Source organism: Aspergillus brunneoviolaceus (genome assembly GCF_003184695.1).
Source record: "Aspergillus brunneoviolaceus CBS 621.78 unplaced genomic scaffold BO95scaffold_17, whole genome shotgun sequence".
NCBI lineage: Eukaryota > Fungi > Ascomycota > Eurotiomycetes > Eurotiales > Aspergillaceae > Aspergillus > Aspergillus brunneoviolaceus.
Window position 1 is genome coordinate 61,762 of NW_020290747.1, and position 16,072 is coordinate 77,833.

Below are 16,072 nucleotides of genomic sequence, written 5' to 3' on the forward strand. Positions count from 1 at the left end.
ATGGTACAGGTACAGGTACATACAGTACCTTTTCCGGGAGAGAAAGGCAGAAACGGGAAGTAAAGTAATATCTGTACGGTACTATTGTTTCCTTCCTCCCCCCATCTCCATTGCCCCCTCATCTCTACACACGGACGTAGCTTACCAGAGTGTCGGGTCGTGGGGTGTAGGGCTTCCCGTTTGACTCGGGTTTCCATATCTGCTCACCAGCCTGGTGCAGTTATTGTATATCGGTGTTCGTTGTTTGTACCAAGTTAGAGAAATAACCAATCCATCTATGAGCTTGTTGCATGATATGGTAGGTAGCTTGCGAAAGGTACAGTACTTGACTTTCACCTGAATGGTATCCATCCTCTGGATTACAACTAGTCAGGTTTGTGGAAATCAGAATGCTCAATAACCAACATAATATCAGGCTTTGCTTATAGATTCCTCTCTATAGTATCTTATTATTCTCTTCGCGGTTAAACATGGTCTGACCTGAAAACACTACGTGGAAATACCGGCGAGTTGTAGTTGACGCCGGTCAAGTTAGGTATACCTGAGACTCATCCTACTACTCACAACACACAAGATTCCACCTCCTTCATGTATACCAAGCAAGACTATCTCCCAAAATACCGTCAATGCAAAGATAATCACCATTGACACCAGCAGAATGCAACACTATCATACCCCCCGTACCTCAACCCGTAAAAAGCAAACCCATCCACGGTGACACCTCCCCACGAACCTTGGCACGGAACCATCAACCAGCATAGGGCCACCACAAATCTAGGTACAAGTCCATCAACCATCGCTCCGAAGAAGGTCTATCTTTGCCTGAGTGGCCGACAGGAAAAGACCTCCGAGGGAGATGAGGTTGGACGAACCACCCCGGCAGGTACCTACCCAACCCGTAGTAGTAGCAACCTTGAATCGGTTTCGGTCCATGAAGTCATGTATACACCTTCCCCGGAAATCCACGACACCAAGCCCAGGCCCTCTTTTACAGTGGTAAGTATCCTCATCATCACTTCTAGATCCCAATCAGGAGTTAGGGATTATAGATCCGTTCCCGCCCCTCTTATCGTTGGAACGTGGTTTACCACTACAGTGTTAGCGTAGCACCAACCGAATACAGTACTGGAACTCCATCTCAGATGGAACTCCCACACACACAATCTGATCAAATCCTTCTCCCCTTCCTTTCCTTCCCCAAAGATTGAACCCCTCATCTCATCCTCCTTCAATCCCAAGGAACCATTGGCGTCGGGGGGTAAGGTGCTTCTTCGGAAGCGAGCCCGAAACTCAGAAACAGAAGACAGGCAGGTGACATTGAAGCTTCCTACTTTATCTAGTCCAGTGCCCCTCCTGCCTCGTACAGCTTACTGAGGGGAAACCCACTGGATTGGGTTAGGTAATATCAACAGCAACCAGCCACAAACCCCAAGACCCGAGACCCTCACCGTTCTTTCCGTCATGCATCTTGCAGCTGACATCTGGAACCCGGGAGATGGAGTATCGTATCCGTGGCAGTGGCAGTGGCAGTGGCAGCGGTTGGAATCCCAAGATCACGGTGAGATTGGATACGGGGAGGGGAATGAAGAAGGACTGTAAGTTACTGTGTACTGTCGGAAGGGGAAAGTCGACAGAGGGTACTGTGCCTGGCCTTTGACCGTTTGATGGTGGTGGTGGTGGTAAGGTAGTGGCTGGCGATCACAAGGTAAGGTTGCGTGTGGTGGGTGGTGGTGGTGGTGGTGGTGGTGGTTTGTTTGCTTCTGAGCTAGCTGCAGCCATCCATCAGCCACCTCCATTCCCATTCCTTCTTGTTCCATTCATGATGATCCCACTGGGCAGGGTACAGTGCCCAAGATGTACAGTAGACAATCCCAGATCCCTGCCTTCTACGAGTTCCCGGAGATTTGCCCACCGGGCGTACTGTGTACATGTATGTATGTATGTGTGTACCCTATCGTCGAACCTCACATCACGCCGTCATAGTTCATCTTCAAATTCAAACAAAGCAAAGCGAAGCAAAGGTAAAACAAAAATCGCGCAAGAGACGCCATACCAATACCATTTTCTCGCCACCGGCTGGCTGCTCTCCCTTCTTCAGCTTCAACCCGTGGCGAGTAGCAAGGTAAGGTAGTCTTCCCCGCCATGATAGACCGTGAAACCCTCCCCACTAGAAGAAGAAAAGGGAAGGAGCTAGTCTAGCTACCTTACAGTAATAGTAGTAGTACCTAGTCACGGTAGGCCTCGGGGGGTATGCTTGTGCTTGTGCTCAGCAAAGTCGAGTCCTTCTCATGCCTGGATGGAACGAACGGAAGCTTGCATCAGTTCGAGTACAGTACAAAGTTTATTCGTGCGAAACTAAGATCCCCCTCCCCCCATAACAGTTTGAGTCCCCGGGACGAGTCGGAATTATCTCGTGGTCGTTGAGGTTGCACACGATCCTCCCCGAGGGGTTGGTACTTAACTGGGGGAGAGAGCGCCAATGGTTGCATAGGTAAGGTACTAAGTAAGTAAACCGGGACTGCTACTTATTTAGGTAGGTAGACTTCCTTGGAAGTTCCTGTGATACTGTCCAGTATGTTGTGGACACCATCGAGCTAGTTCGAGTTCAAGTAGCTGCATAATGGATGATATGGAGACTACCTAGTCATTGACGCAACACATTCAATCTTACCAAGCAACAAGTTGGACTGGAAGCTGTAACATCTACATCAAATAGCCGAAAAATAGCAAATATGTGATTATCTATGAGCCCTCGGGCCAACGTCAATTATGTTCTCCTAACAGGTATGTCCCACTATCAACACCCATGATTCTAAGTCCTGCTTTTCTCATGGGATACCTCCTCTCCGCGTACTGGCCTATAGTAGCCCAGTAACCTCCCTCCAGCCAAAGTAGGCAGCAGAACACTAACAACAAAGAAAACAGAATCGGGGCCACAGAAACTCCTGGACGCCGCCCAATGTCAACCACACGGCACGAGAAGAAAATACAAAGGCACAGCGTCGGAAGATCTGCACCTCTACATGCACAGATATAATGCAACATGCAACATGCAATATGCAACATGGGGCTGGAGTATGCAATAAAACTCGGATAGTGCCACTCGCGGGATCAACATGGGTCACCGCCTCGGGTATTTAGTTAGAAGATCAATTTGCATGCACATCCAGACACAAATAAAGAAGGGTGAAGAAAAGACGCATTCAAATGGGTATCCTGCGTTGTTCATCGAACTGAAGGCGTGAAAGAAATGTATTCGGAGGAGCAACAGTCGCTCGTAATCGAGACACGGACCCAGCGATTGGGACACTGCATCGGTCGGTCGCAGGGACCCAGCTGCCCTTCCATTCGGGTAACCTGGGCTCGCAAACCCAAGCAAGGAAATGTGAGAAATCTCATGGTCATCACACAATGTCAAATCAGTGCATGATGACTAGTGAGAACCCATCAATCCAGGACCCACTGGATCCTGTGATTCCGGCGATTTTGTATCCCAAAGGAGGTATTAAAGTGTGTCTAATGCCAACTTGTCAGTCCCAAAGCCCTGCAATCCAAAGCGACGAGATCACGCAAAAAGCTATTCTTACCCTGAGCCTCCCTGGGCATTCCCGAACATGCCAGATTTCCTCCCTTGACTGGTCAAGATCTCAATAGCGTCAATCCAGTGGCCGGCCCGAATATAGAAACCGAGCAAAATCTCCCCTCTCCGAGTATCTGGTTTCTTCATTAGCGCCTGTCTATTAAGTGGGATACGGGGATATTTACCGAGCACGAAATCATCACCGCCAGGTTTCCCTTCTCTGTTGCCAAAGAGCTGACTCGTTGCATCCTCATAGAAGAATTCAAGTCCATTGACTGCCGCACCGTGGTAGATCCGGACCGATGTCAAAAGCTTGGTCGAGATGAAGGCACAATCCAACAACAGCTGCTCGGGTTGGCTGCCTTCCAGCTGAGAAAGTCCTAGTTGTCTACCCTTATAGCCGGTATGGCTCTTGGGTAATTTCACCAGGGACAATTTCGATTTCAGAGTACTGATCGAATCCACCGTATGACTGCCAAGAGCTCCAGAGTAGATGATCATTTTGACGCTCTTCTTCTTCTCCTTATCGTTGCCGAAGACGCGTTGACGCAGTTCAGTCTCCGTCACGGTAATCTGCCTTGGAAGCCCGTTGCTACTCGACTCACTATTCATATACTCAAGAAAGTTATGGCAAACGTTGTCACCTTCGGCATAGAGTTCGATGAACGCGATTCCCGATGGAGCCGTGAGAACAATTTTGCCGTTTTCAACGGGCCAAACTTGAATGCTGTCATCGGAACCTATAGGAGCATCGCTGGGCAATCGGAAACAGGGATGGAACCGGAACCGCAGAACGTCAAGTCGATGCCAGCCACATTCATCCTGTGGTAAGCACAATTTAAGACCTTGAGTCTTCGTTCGGGTGGAAAATGGCTCGCGTGTGAGGAATGACCGGTTGAGGCGGACATAGTCCCTAAGCATGATGCCCGACTCTTGGTGTGGACACCCGAAGAGGTGACCGACCTCATGAAGGTGCGCTCCGATACCGATGTTGGCAGCTTCCCAGCTGGATCCAGCCTCTCCGCAATCATTAGCTACAAAGTCGGTGTTTGTTCTGGTGCAATCAGTGAAGGCATCCACAACCTCTTCCATATTGGACGGGTAGCTGTGGAGGCTATGGGAGCCGAAGATCGCTAGCTTGAGGTCTCCGGAGTCCGAGCCCAGGGCCGCATGACCAGTGATCACTTGAGAGCCCGTGTCCCAGTGTGAGTCGAGAAGCAACACGGAGACATACTGCTTCTGACCTGGCTGAAGGTGAAAGTAGTCCTTCACGGCATCTCTCGCGATCCGGAATAGCTCATCCTTCTGAGTAGCAGAGCCGTGCTGCTGCGCAATATTGAGGTCCCGAAGCTCCGCGACTGTCTTCTCGGTCCGAACAACGTGGATTTTGGCTTCGTTTCGCATTTGGCCAGTAGTTGTATCGCGACGACTCGACGTACCCAATTGCCACTCATCCTCGAGCCGGAAACAGCGCCGTCCAAGATTGTTGCGGTACATTTGTTCCCCGGTGAATGCTTGCCACAGGTATGCTGCCATCCGATACTTTTGAATAGCGGTTTCGAGGCCATTTCCATCCCGTTGTTGTTTCTCTGGCGGGGTGTCGAAGGTGCCATCAGAATCCTTTCCGAGCAGTATCACCAAATGCAAAGGTGGAGCATTGACCAGTGGGAGATAGTTGATGCAAATCCAGGATGAATGAACCGATTGGTGCGAGCTACCGGACGAATGCTTGCTCGACACAAATTCGAAGCGCAGTCGATTGGGACCAGGTACTAGATGCACCAAAGTCTTGAAGTGTGAAGAAGTAACAGGCCATGAGGTCGACGGGAAGCTATCTTGGTGATGGTAGACTGTGACAGTTCCGTCCAGCGGATGTTGTCGCGGATCTCCAACCTGACCGTAAACAAGCAGTACCTTGTGGTGCACCTATGAATAGTCCCCCGAAAGTCAGACCTCGAGCCCACTCACGGTCCACCAGAGGTCATATCACTTACCCAAGAGTTTTCCGAGACAGATATGATGCGGGGTGCGTAAGGGGAAGAAGGCGTGGGCGACCGTCCTACTCCATTCACAGACATAGTACTACCAAACTAATTGGGATCCCAGACCATCAGTAAGTAAGTTTACCTCGCGCAGATATGAGATCACATACATAGGCGCTGTTCCGCTGAGAGGAAGAAGTAGTGAGGGGGCCCGGTCGTTGTGGCGGCACGGCAAGGGGTGAGATTGCGCCGGGTGTGCTGCTGCTCTCACTCAGCGACGGAAGGTTGGGAGAAGACAAGGTAGGCTTGATCGAGGAAGGAGGGGTGAGGGAGCTGGACGAAGCTGTTTCAAGCGTTGATGACGATTGCCCCGAAGTTACATCGCCATTAGACTGGGATTCGGTCGATTTAGTCTCCGGCGACTTAGTGGTAGTGAAGCTGGCCTTGGAGCGTCGACGTAGCGTCTTGAATAACGGCATGGTGGACGATCTTTCTTGATTGTTGCTGAATCAAGAGGGTCGAAGGACTAGAAGGAGGGTGAGGAAGTATACTGGGAAGGGAAAGAGAGGCTGAGCAGCGCTGGCCGGTCTGTCTCTTCTGCTTTCACTGCTTTGGGGGATGTTTTCTTTCGCGACCATCCAATGAGAGGTTTAGAGATTCGCCAGGGATAAACGAGCGACTGTCAATCTTCAAAGCCGATGTGCTGTCGTCAAACTGGGTATAATTGCTGGGATTCCTGCGTGGACTAACACGCTGCTGCTCTGCGCTGTTCGGTGATGGTCCCGACAACAAGCTAGGAAAAAAGCAACCGTTTGCGGTTGCGATTGATCAACCACTGGAATAAGCACCCCGCAATCACTGGAATTTCTGGAAGTTTAATGGTACTTCACAGATTGACAGTTGGTTTGGAGAATAATTGAACAAGCGAGAGACAAGAAGGAGAGAAAGAGAGCAGGAAAGAAAAGAAGAAACGAGGGGAGATAGGACCAACAATGGGGTCAACTAGAATGAAATCATTAGCCAAGTCAAAGGCGGGGAGGGGAAAAGATTAGAGAAGCTGAGAAAAGAGGGAAAAACTAGGAACAAGAGGCAGACCAGAGGCTGGCTTGACCAAGGAAGGAGGGACTTTTGGTGTAAAGGAGGACCAACAGAAAAATAATAATAAAAATAAAAATAATAAAAATATGAGTAAAAATAAAATAAGGGTAGAAATAAAAGTAGTAGGGGAAATTGGGTGATAATCAACGAATGGAACTGGTAAGTATCTGGTGCTTAGGTTGCGTCTATCGCTCTCTCGCTCTCTCTTGCTCTCTCTTTTTTCTTGGGTATCTTGGGGGTAAGAAAGAAACTAAGGAGAATAATGGATTATGGGACAGACAGTATTGACGGGATACTAGTACTCCGCAGTAAGACTATGAAGAAAAGAGATTGGAAGTGAGAGAAGTGGAAAAGCCGGATGGGGTCGATTAGTGCCTGGAACTAAAACTAGAGAGAACAATCGCCAGCCATTGTGCTAGTCAGTTATGTCATTGGTATGTGAGACACGCAAAATGATCCAGCAAAACAAGCAAAATAAGCCAAAGAGGAAAAAAAAAAAGAAAAAAATAAAGAACTGCAACGGCCAATCTCCTACCGGGTTATCTGAATCACTCCCGGTCAGAGCCAGATCCCATTCCCTTTCCGTTACCACGGCTAAAAGCTTGTTCGGCTTTGGTTTGAACTCGCTGTCTCCGTCTGTTTCACCCCGACATGCTATCCTCAGTGCCACGCTGCAGAATTGCAGAGAACCACAGACCCTTGAGCCCTGGTGTTGAGCCCTTCCGCCCCGGTGGTCTCTGGATGCAAGCCGATAACGACCGAGACCGAGACGTGCCCCTGTAAATGGGTACAAGGTCGATAACCCCGATTAAAGGAGAATAATAGACCATCAGAAATAGCGATACTAATCACAAGTGAATTGCTGCCATCGGCGATTAAGGTGGGGGGGGGGGTGTAGGAGGAGAAGGAGAGGAGGGGCTACAGCCAAGCTGCAGCCAGAGGGGGCTCGTTGCGAATAGACAAGGGTGTGTTACGTAGGCTGGATGCCACTGGCCAACAGGGGGAGGGAACAGAAGTGCAGAAAGAATGGTTAAGAACGTGAGATAGTGGTCTCTACCAGACTAAACTACGGTGGAGGGTGGACTAACTAACCACTCGCTGTCTTCCTAACATCACCGTCTCACCATCCCGGTCCGGTGGAGCCTAGCTAGACGATCGTCTGCTATATTTGTCTTTCGGTCTTATCCTCAGCCTCTTGCTGCAGTTCCGTGGTAGCAACGCAAACTGCTGCTATCTTACCGTTCCGAGAATCGATATAGGAACCGAGAGCGGTCGGCCAGTTAAGGCTTATGTACTCTGCAGCGAGTACAGTACGTACAAAATATCGCTTTGGCCTGACTGAGCAGGAGCTGGTCGGTATGGGAAACCCGTGATGCGCAGAAGAGCAAAAGCAGCAGCAGCAGCGTAATCGCAGGGATCTCGGATCTTCCTTGCTAGCGCTGTACGTACCACGCCCGCAGGCAGAACAGTTTGAGTGGCACGGCAGTAGGTGTTTTGATGGTGGTTGATATTTCTTGGCTGCCGTTCGGCGCACATACCTCTGGACTCAACTGTACTGAACAATCAAAATGTTAACTATCAGGATGCAGGATGCAGCCCGCAGAAAGGGAGGGAGGTTCTGGATCCCTTCCCCTTTTCTCTCTCTTCCTCGGAGTAGCTATGCAAAGCTATTAAATACCTCAAAGTCTCACAGCGAGATAAGAGACAGTTGCTATCCCCCTATCTTATTCCCCTGATTTCCTCCCCACTTACACAAGGGCTAACTAACGACATCGTCTCTACAGTCTTGTCTACTCAGCTCCAGACATGGATGTCGCACTGCTTAAGTTGTCGGAGCGTTTCTTTTGTTTTTTCTTTTGTTGTTTTTTTTCTTCTGCAAATCCCGTCTGTCGTGGCTCGTAAGGCATCTTTGCTCGCCCGGGTCACTACTGCGGTTCCGCACCTTAGCTGGTGAACCCAACGTAGACGGGATGGCGCCTGCCGGTAAGAGGGAGCTTGGCGCCAGGAGCGCCCCCAGCTCCAGCCTCCATGGAGCCTTGAGACTAGATCCATCCCAGAACCTGGATTTGGTCCTGCTAGTCTTAAAGAAGTCGAGAAGAGCCCACCGTGAACGGCCTAATTAACGACAGATTTGTCCCTTATCATGCCGTTGAGAAAACAGCCCCATTGTTGTGTTGTTCCGTCGCCCTCACCACCCTCAGCTGTCAGAGTGTGCACACAACATAAGTGGTTGTCTACAAAGAACAATCTGCTCTTACTCTGGAGCCCTACCGCCTTTCCTCTATATGCACATGGATTGCAGTGAAGCTCCCAAAGTGACAGCTGTTCGATCATTAAGTTGCTGATAGACGGCTCCAATTCCGCGATGGTGGTGCTACTGCTGCTGTTCGCAAAATCCAATGTTCCGGACCAGGTCCACGTCATGTTTCGCGAGTTCCTTGTTTCTTTCCCATTGTGATCCCAGCGGCTGTGCCCCCCGTACTCTGTACTCTTTCTCCTCGTTTGCTTTCCGAGTAGCTCTTCCTATTTGGGTCCCTCACTGGGGGCCTTAGCCGTGAGAGCTCGACCTGATTGATTATTATTGCAGGACAACAGGGTGCACTCCACCACCTTAGTCCCCCCCGATGTCTCCATCAGCCTTAACCCTGCTTTCTTTTGGGACGATTCATATTCCGGAGCCCCAGCAGAACAGAACTCTTCTGGTGTGTAAACTCCTAACCGATAGTAACCAGCAGATGAAATTCTCCGCCCGCGGAAAATCCGCAATGGCGCAAGAACATTTCCGGGGATGAGAATAAGGATAAGAATTGAAGGAGAATGTTAGGTGTCACTGCGCGGAGCCCTACATGCTAAATATCAAATTCAACCACAGATGCCGGTCAGTGGGACCCGTCGGGGGAGTGAGCAGCCACCATGATAGATGCTACCGACCCTTGTTGTTATTCTGTGTATCAGAAGGGATTAACCAAGTTCCAGACCCTTAGATCTTTTCTACGGACCCTTCCGCTGTACGGATGTTGATAGATGGCTATGATCTGAAACCGAGCGCAGGGCATAGAACCCCTTCGGTGGGTGCGGCAGGGACCTGAAGAGCGGAGGGGCGCCGGAGACAGCGGCTAGGCCATGGCAACCAGACAGTGTTTGCCCTCTGGCATCGATGCATCAGCATACTTTGTTATGGTCAATTACCCCGGTTAAGCAGAGGGCCTGCAGCCTGGGGTTGACAGCTGGGCATCTAGGTAGAGTCTACTCATGTATGTATCTAGACAGGCGGCGGGAGAACGAAGGGAGGAACTGGAATGAATGGATGGAGAGATCGGAAGATTTTCTTTCAGCATATTGAACTGACCAGATTGGCGACGACTGCAGTCCTGGAACATTCCGATAGTCGCAACGGGTACTGTACCATTGGCTGTGAATTGACCAAATATCCTCACTCGTTGCTTCAGAGATTGACATTGGGTTTCAGTAGTGCTTCAAAAGGGCATTTCTTGGTAGGCAGAATGAATTCGAATCAACAGAAAGGCCCAGTAACGTAGTCTGTCGTTAACCAGGCGGTGATTTGTGCAGTGCTGTTCAATGTAGACAATCAGATATTGAGAATTGCCAGTCACTATTCTTGTCGATTGCAGGCAGAGTACAAAAGACTTGCTGGTTGACGATAGTGGTCGTGTTGTATTGATGTAAGTTACAAGTTGCCAGGCCGAGCCAAGGGATGATGTATTGGGAGGATGGAGGATGAATGGCGCTTATCCACCCGCTCTGCAAAGAAAAACCTCTCTTTTTTCCTCCCTTTGAATTTCCGACACCGAACGGTTGACTCTAGAGACCTTCCAGTGCAAATTTCTCACCTGCAACAGCGACTGCATTCATTCATTAGTTCGATCAAAATTCCCATTAGTTTGTCCGTCAACAAGAAGCTTTGCAGCTTCTAGAAGTCCTTTCATCCATTCATCTCGGTTGTTGTTGTTGTTGGTGCTCACTCCAATTGAGGCCGGACTACGGACTAAACTTCCTCACTAAACCAACTTCGACATCGAAACCGACTAAACTTCTCTGGGCTTTACACGATCGATCTTCCTCCAATTGGATTCCATCTTTTGCTTGTTCTTTCAGCCCTTCGTCCCCTCTTCTTCTACTTCCCAGACTTCCACTCCTCAGCCCAGCCTTGCTTCTTCCGGCTTGAAACTCTGTCACAAGCCGGCCTTGCTTTGAACATTACCTACCTACCTGGGGCCCTGTCTTTCTGCTGTCATCACTCCAGGCTCACTCCCTCTCCATCCTCACTAGCCTCCGAGTGGTCTGTGACCACCCCCATCCAATCCTGTTTCCTGCAAGCAAATCCCCGGTACACCTGCTTTCGTCAAGACTACTACGGAACAATGGCCCTCACTCATCCGCCCACCGCTGAGCGAACGATTCGAAAAATTGACATTGCCCAAGTATGTGATTCACCAGCTCCAATGTTGGACGGCTCCTCTGCATCATTATCTAGACACCCAACTAACGGAATGCTTTCTTCTGTGTCTAGGTGTCCCTCAACCTCCAAGATCGTCTAGGCCTCGCCAAGGTCAAGTACCAGAATGGTCGACTCCATGCTATTGACCCCAACGTCAACGGAGGAAGACAGGCTTCATTGGGAAGTGACAAGCCATCGGATTCCTCGTCAGACATTTCCCACGGTCGTAGTGAGACGCCTTTGACTCCTCCGCCCTTGCCGAATCCGTCCTATTCGAAGGAGCTGCCCAGGTCGTCCCGCAACAAACATGCAGCAACCTTCGACTCTCGAGTGATGCAGCCGATGTTGTCGGCCAGTCGGAAACGTCTACGGTCGGACTCAATCACCGAGCAGACTGTCAAGGCACCTCGAGTTTCCTGGAAGGCTTCATATCATCTGCCTGAATCGTCTCCGGGTTTCAACCGACACCGAGCAGGCCGGCAGCTCCACCTCCCTTTCATGCCAGATTCAGCTACGATTCCAGAATATTCATCGCCGGCATATCCTCCGCCGTCTGAGGACGATAATGATCCAGATCTTCCTGTCCACAGCTTCCAAGCTGTAAGCTCCATGGTGGGCTCCTCCCCCCCGCGCACTCCCCCTTCCAAGCACACCCGTTCGTCCCGCAACGAACGAAATCTACGCCATGAGGACGGGGCCGATCTGCTTCTATACCTTGCCAACTCTCCCACGCCAGCCAGTGTCAGCAAGCCTCAGGCCCGAGATTTTCCTCCTTCGACACCCCCCAGCCAGCATGCCGTTCTACCATCGCTGACCCCAACCCTCGGGGGTGGTGTCTTTCCCAGCTTCGGCACTCCAAATCAACAATTCAATTTCGCTGATTTTGTGAACGTGACGCCGAGTCCAGCACAGCCAGCCTGGGGCGGCCGCACACCAGGGGGCCCGTCAAGGACCCCGCTGGCTAATAAAGACCGCAGGCGCTCCAACCTGGACAGCTTGCTACCACCAGGGGCGGATAGCCCCAAAATCCGCTCAAAGGGACCGACGACTGTCTTGCAACTCGGGGAGGAGTTGCGACCGTAGCCCCATCGTCCATGGATGTATATGCCCGCTTCCAGACACGGATGCAATTCGGGCTTAATACTTACGACTCTTGATGACTGTTATGTGCACATTTTCCCTATTTCTGTCCTAGTCTCATACCCCCTTTTGCTGTGTTGCTCCTTCTCTGCTTCAATATTGCCCTTTTAACTCGATGAAACCATACCGGGCTACAAATGTCTGAAATTACCATCCCTGTTGTCCATATCATGTTCTTCCCTATGTCGCGACTAAGGGATCCCTGGTTATGATTTTCCTTTGTGCGCGAAAAAACCATGTGACCCACCAATCAATCGGTAGATTTTCGACCTTCCTTACCATACCATGGCCTCCAAGTTTCCACAGGATAACTTTTTTTCTTTCATCATATCCACTGACGGTGAAGTATTCAACCTTCAAGAGAAGTCCTTATCGCATGTCAGAGACAGAAACCTCAAGAACAATCAATCAATCCGATAGGCAATCCAGAATTCACCTGGTAGAAAATCGATGACGTATCCACGAACCCATTCGCAGACATTAATTAAATTAGACGAAAGACAAGACGGGAAAAACCCACCAAGTCCCCCTCCTTCCCCCACACTCAGGCCTTAAAAGAAAACCAAATGACGTCTGCTCAGGATTTCCTTTCCAGCCGAACATCGTATTCGTAGGCGAGGGCGTTGCCTCGGTGTTGCGTTGTCGGGGAAAGGCAAAAGACAGGCCACGGCACGGGGAACCAACAAAAAAAAAGTAATCAACGCGTCAGCCGTAAACGCGTGAAGGAGCAAGCTGTCGCGTTGATTTCGCGTTGGCGCTAGACTAGTTTGGGGCTAATGGGGGGCTTGCTAGCCTTAGGCCGTCGGCGAGCTTTTCTTTGTTCGGGTTAGGGTGGTTTGGTGATCTACGCGCGCCCGTGGGCGGGCACGTGATGTTGGTTTTGCTTGGTTGGGGGGGGGGGGGGGGGAGTTGGAGTACGTACCTAGTATTTCTGGGAGGGTGAAAGGGGAATGATTTTGGGATAAATTGGGGGTTTAGCTGGAGTTACCTTATCGAGTATCTGTCCTGGCTAGGTATTATGCTATGGCTGTTTATATTGGGGAAGTTGGAGGGAGTCAAGTTTTGGTTGGAATTGCTCGTGTCTAGATTTTTTTTGTACTCGTATATATTCATACCCAAAACAGAAGGTCATCATTTCATCTACGCCAAATAGCTGGTTTGAATATTCTAGGTCATGCCCATGTCCTAGGTGGATCTCTACTCATCAGCATCGTCCGCTGGTGCGGGCGGCTCCCCCTCCAATCTACTCTTCTCAGACTGCTTCCGCCACAGATACGCCAAGTAATCCGAGGTGGTCGCCTCGTCGATGGACTTGTCCTCGCGGACCTTGAGGAAGCGCGGGAACCGCAGACTAAGGCCGCGTTCCTCGCTCACCAGGCCGATGGCGGCCGGGTACGTTGGGCTGAGGGTGATGTCCGCGAAGGCCATCTCCCAGACCTCCTGCGGCTCGAACCAGACGTCCGGGGCGCCGTAGTACTCGATGTAGCTGGGCCGCGAGATCACATTCGGCGACCCCTCGGCGTACCTGTCCTTGTTCGCCTGGTAGAACTTGTCGGTGAAGCCGGACATGCACTTGGTGACGGCCTCGAGGCCGCCTGTCTCCGGGTTGCGGACCGCGAGGAGGATCGGCGACCACCACTTCGTCTTGCGGCCGTTGCCGTGCCAGCCGGCCACGGGGATCAGGTCCAGCGTCTCTGAGGAGGTGCTGTAGTCCTTCTTGACCTTGAGCCAGGATTCCAGGCGCTTGTCGGGCTCGTAGGTCGACAGCAGGGCTTTGCGTCGCCCTCCGCCCGCTTTGGATGTCGAAGAGGATTTGGGGTCGGGTTTCTCGCCAGGGGCGGGGTCAGTGGGCGGCGCGGTGGTGCCGTTCAGCTCGAGGTCCGATTTGAGGACGTTGTCGAGCACCTTCACCATGATTCCTTCGCATTTGATGTCGGTGGCGCTTTTGAAGAACTCGAGGACGGCCTCGGAGTCCGCGGATGTGGCGTCGAGACTCTTGACCCAGGTGAACCGTTTGGGCACTTCGACAAATAGACTCCGCAGGAGCTCTCTACGCTCGCGGAATGAGCGATCCAACAGTGGTTGTCCATTCAGGTACATCAAGTCGAAAGCGAACAAGCACACGTTCACTTTGATGGAGCCTATATCGACGTTCTTTTTCGCGCGGTTGGTGAGAATTTGGAAGGCTTGCAAATCCCCCGTGTCCTGATCGACTGCAACCACCTCGCCCTCCAAGATGAAGCTGGACACTCCTTCGCCCCGGATCTGGGGCACAAGAGACACGAGATCCGGGTACTTCTCGGTCATATTCTCCAGATGGCGAGAGAAGACGGACACCTTACCCGCCTCGTCGCAATGAACCTGGGCGCGTTGTCCGTCGTATTTGTACTCGCAGGCAAAGTCTCGCCCTTGTAGCTTGGTTAACATGTCTGATAGATCACGCGTGATGCTGCCTAGCATCGGCCTGAGGGGAATGTGTAGTTGTAGCCCGCAGCGCACAAGGAGTTCCTCTGTCACGCCGCTCTCGAGTAGGCATGGTACAAGATCGTCGTAGTTCGGGTGTCTAGCATAGGATGCCTTGACAACTTCCTCTGCATTGCTGTAGACCTCTGCGAGTTCTTCCTTCCTCAAACGCGCCATGTCTTGTTGAGATTGGACAGCAAACTCAGCTCCCTCTGGTTTGGAGTATAGAAAGGCTCGGGCCAGCGCAATAAGCATTGTCGTCTTGACAGCTCCAATGCGCAGATTCTGGACGAGTGTCCTAACAATGTATCGACTCTCCTCTGCACCACGAGCGTCCTGCAGTAGCTTTTCAACTATCCTCTGCTTGGCCTCCTGGCTTCCACTTCCTTTACTCAGGGCAATCTTCTTATGAGCTTGGTACACGCCCTTGATCCTCAGTGGCTTGGGCTTCATCAAGGTGAAGCTCTGCCTCTTCTTGGCCTCGAAGGCCACATCGCCTGCATCGCCGTGCTTGTCGTAAAGGGTCTTGAGACCCTGACTATTAAGGCCATAAACCTTCTTCAAAGCCTTAGATATCGAGGATCCGCCTAAGCCTAGCTCTATCTCATCGTACGGTGGTGAGATGGAATTCGTCGCAAGCCAGACTGCGGGAAGAACACTCGAAGGGTCGCCTTCAATCAAGACCCGAAGAAAGTTGACTAGAGTATCCACAATCTTGATACGACTGGTTGTTGCGTTCGCAAGTACGAAAGCTCTGGTTAAGAGCGCGTATGTAGCGTCGCCTCCCTGCGCGGCCCAGTGGCCCTTCAGCTCCTGCGCATATTTGGCCGCGTCAAATGTGATGGGGCTCTGGTCGAACGGCACAGCCAGAGAAATCGTATCTTCCGTTCCCGTCGATGACTGAAGAGATAGGATGCCTTTATTTTGTCCAGTGGTTGGTTTCAGGTCGGTAGCCTCCGAGTCTAGAGGCGCCGGCGCCGGCACCGGTGTAGGCTCGCTAGTGGGAGTATCGACCTGCGATGTTGGAGCGGCAATCTCTTGGTTCCACTCAGCCTGAAGCTTGCGAGCAAGAGCCTCGTCAGATAGAGTCTGTTCATCTGGTGTTTCAGTTTCAGCTGGAGTCTGCAATGCTTGCTGAGTCTTCTCCGCCCGCTTGCTGGCTTGCCCTTGGAAGAATGACGCTATGCTCCGGTTGCGCTGAGCGGAGGATTCGAGGTCATCCCTCTTCCGCTTCTTCGCCGGACTGGCCATCACGTTAGACTAAGGACAAAGGTCTTGTCAAGCAGAAGCCATTGAGTTTGAGGTGCTGCGACGTGCTTCATAGTGTCTTGAGCTACGGGAGGGAAACGA

At 51.2% G+C, this 16,072-nt stretch overlaps 4 protein-coding genes across 4 annotated transcripts; 1 reads left to right on the top strand and 3 right to left on the bottom strand.

Annotated features, from left to right (window-relative positions):
- Positions 1-2,726: 2,726 nt before the first annotated feature.
- On the bottom strand, positions 2,727-3,242 carry BO95DRAFT_63896 (uncharacterized protein). Its single transcript, XM_025592112.1, has one exon. The coding sequence runs from the start codon at positions 3,064-3,066 to the stop codon at positions 2,764-2,766; it is 303 nt and encodes a 100-aa protein (XP_025444527.1). The 5' UTR covers positions 3,067-3,242; the 3' UTR covers positions 2,727-2,763.
- On the bottom strand, positions 3,146-6,041 carry BO95DRAFT_491154 (jacalin-like lectin domain-containing protein; the record flags this gene model as incomplete). The annotated part of the gene is made up of 5 exons (XM_025590636.1): positions 3,146-3,516; positions 3,588-3,714; positions 3,766-5,506; positions 5,575-5,670; positions 5,733-6,041. 5 exons carry the CDS (start codon positions 6,039-6,041, stop codon positions 3,420-3,422), a joined length of 2,370 nt encoding a protein of 789 aa, XP_025444528.1. The 3' UTR covers positions 3,146-3,419.
- Positions 6,042-10,792: 4,751 nt separating this feature from the next.
- BO95DRAFT_512591 (uncharacterized protein) lies at positions 10,793-12,629 on the top strand. The gene is made up of 2 exons (XM_025591529.1): positions 10,793-11,102; positions 11,192-12,629. The coding sequence occupies exons 1-2, from the start codon at positions 11,043-11,045 to the stop codon at positions 12,200-12,202; spliced, it is 1,071 nt and encodes a 356-aa protein (XP_025444529.1). The 5' UTR covers positions 10,793-11,042; the 3' UTR covers positions 12,203-12,629.
- Positions 12,630-13,386: 757 nt separating this feature from the next.
- On the bottom strand, positions 13,387-16,053 carry BO95DRAFT_408934 (putative DNA ligase I). The gene has a single exon (XM_025584122.1). The coding sequence runs from the start codon at positions 15,971-15,973 to the stop codon at positions 13,457-13,459; it is 2,517 nt and encodes an 838-aa protein (XP_025444530.1). The 5' UTR covers positions 15,974-16,053; the 3' UTR covers positions 13,387-13,456.
- Between the last annotated feature and the right edge of the window lie 19 nt (positions 16,054-16,072).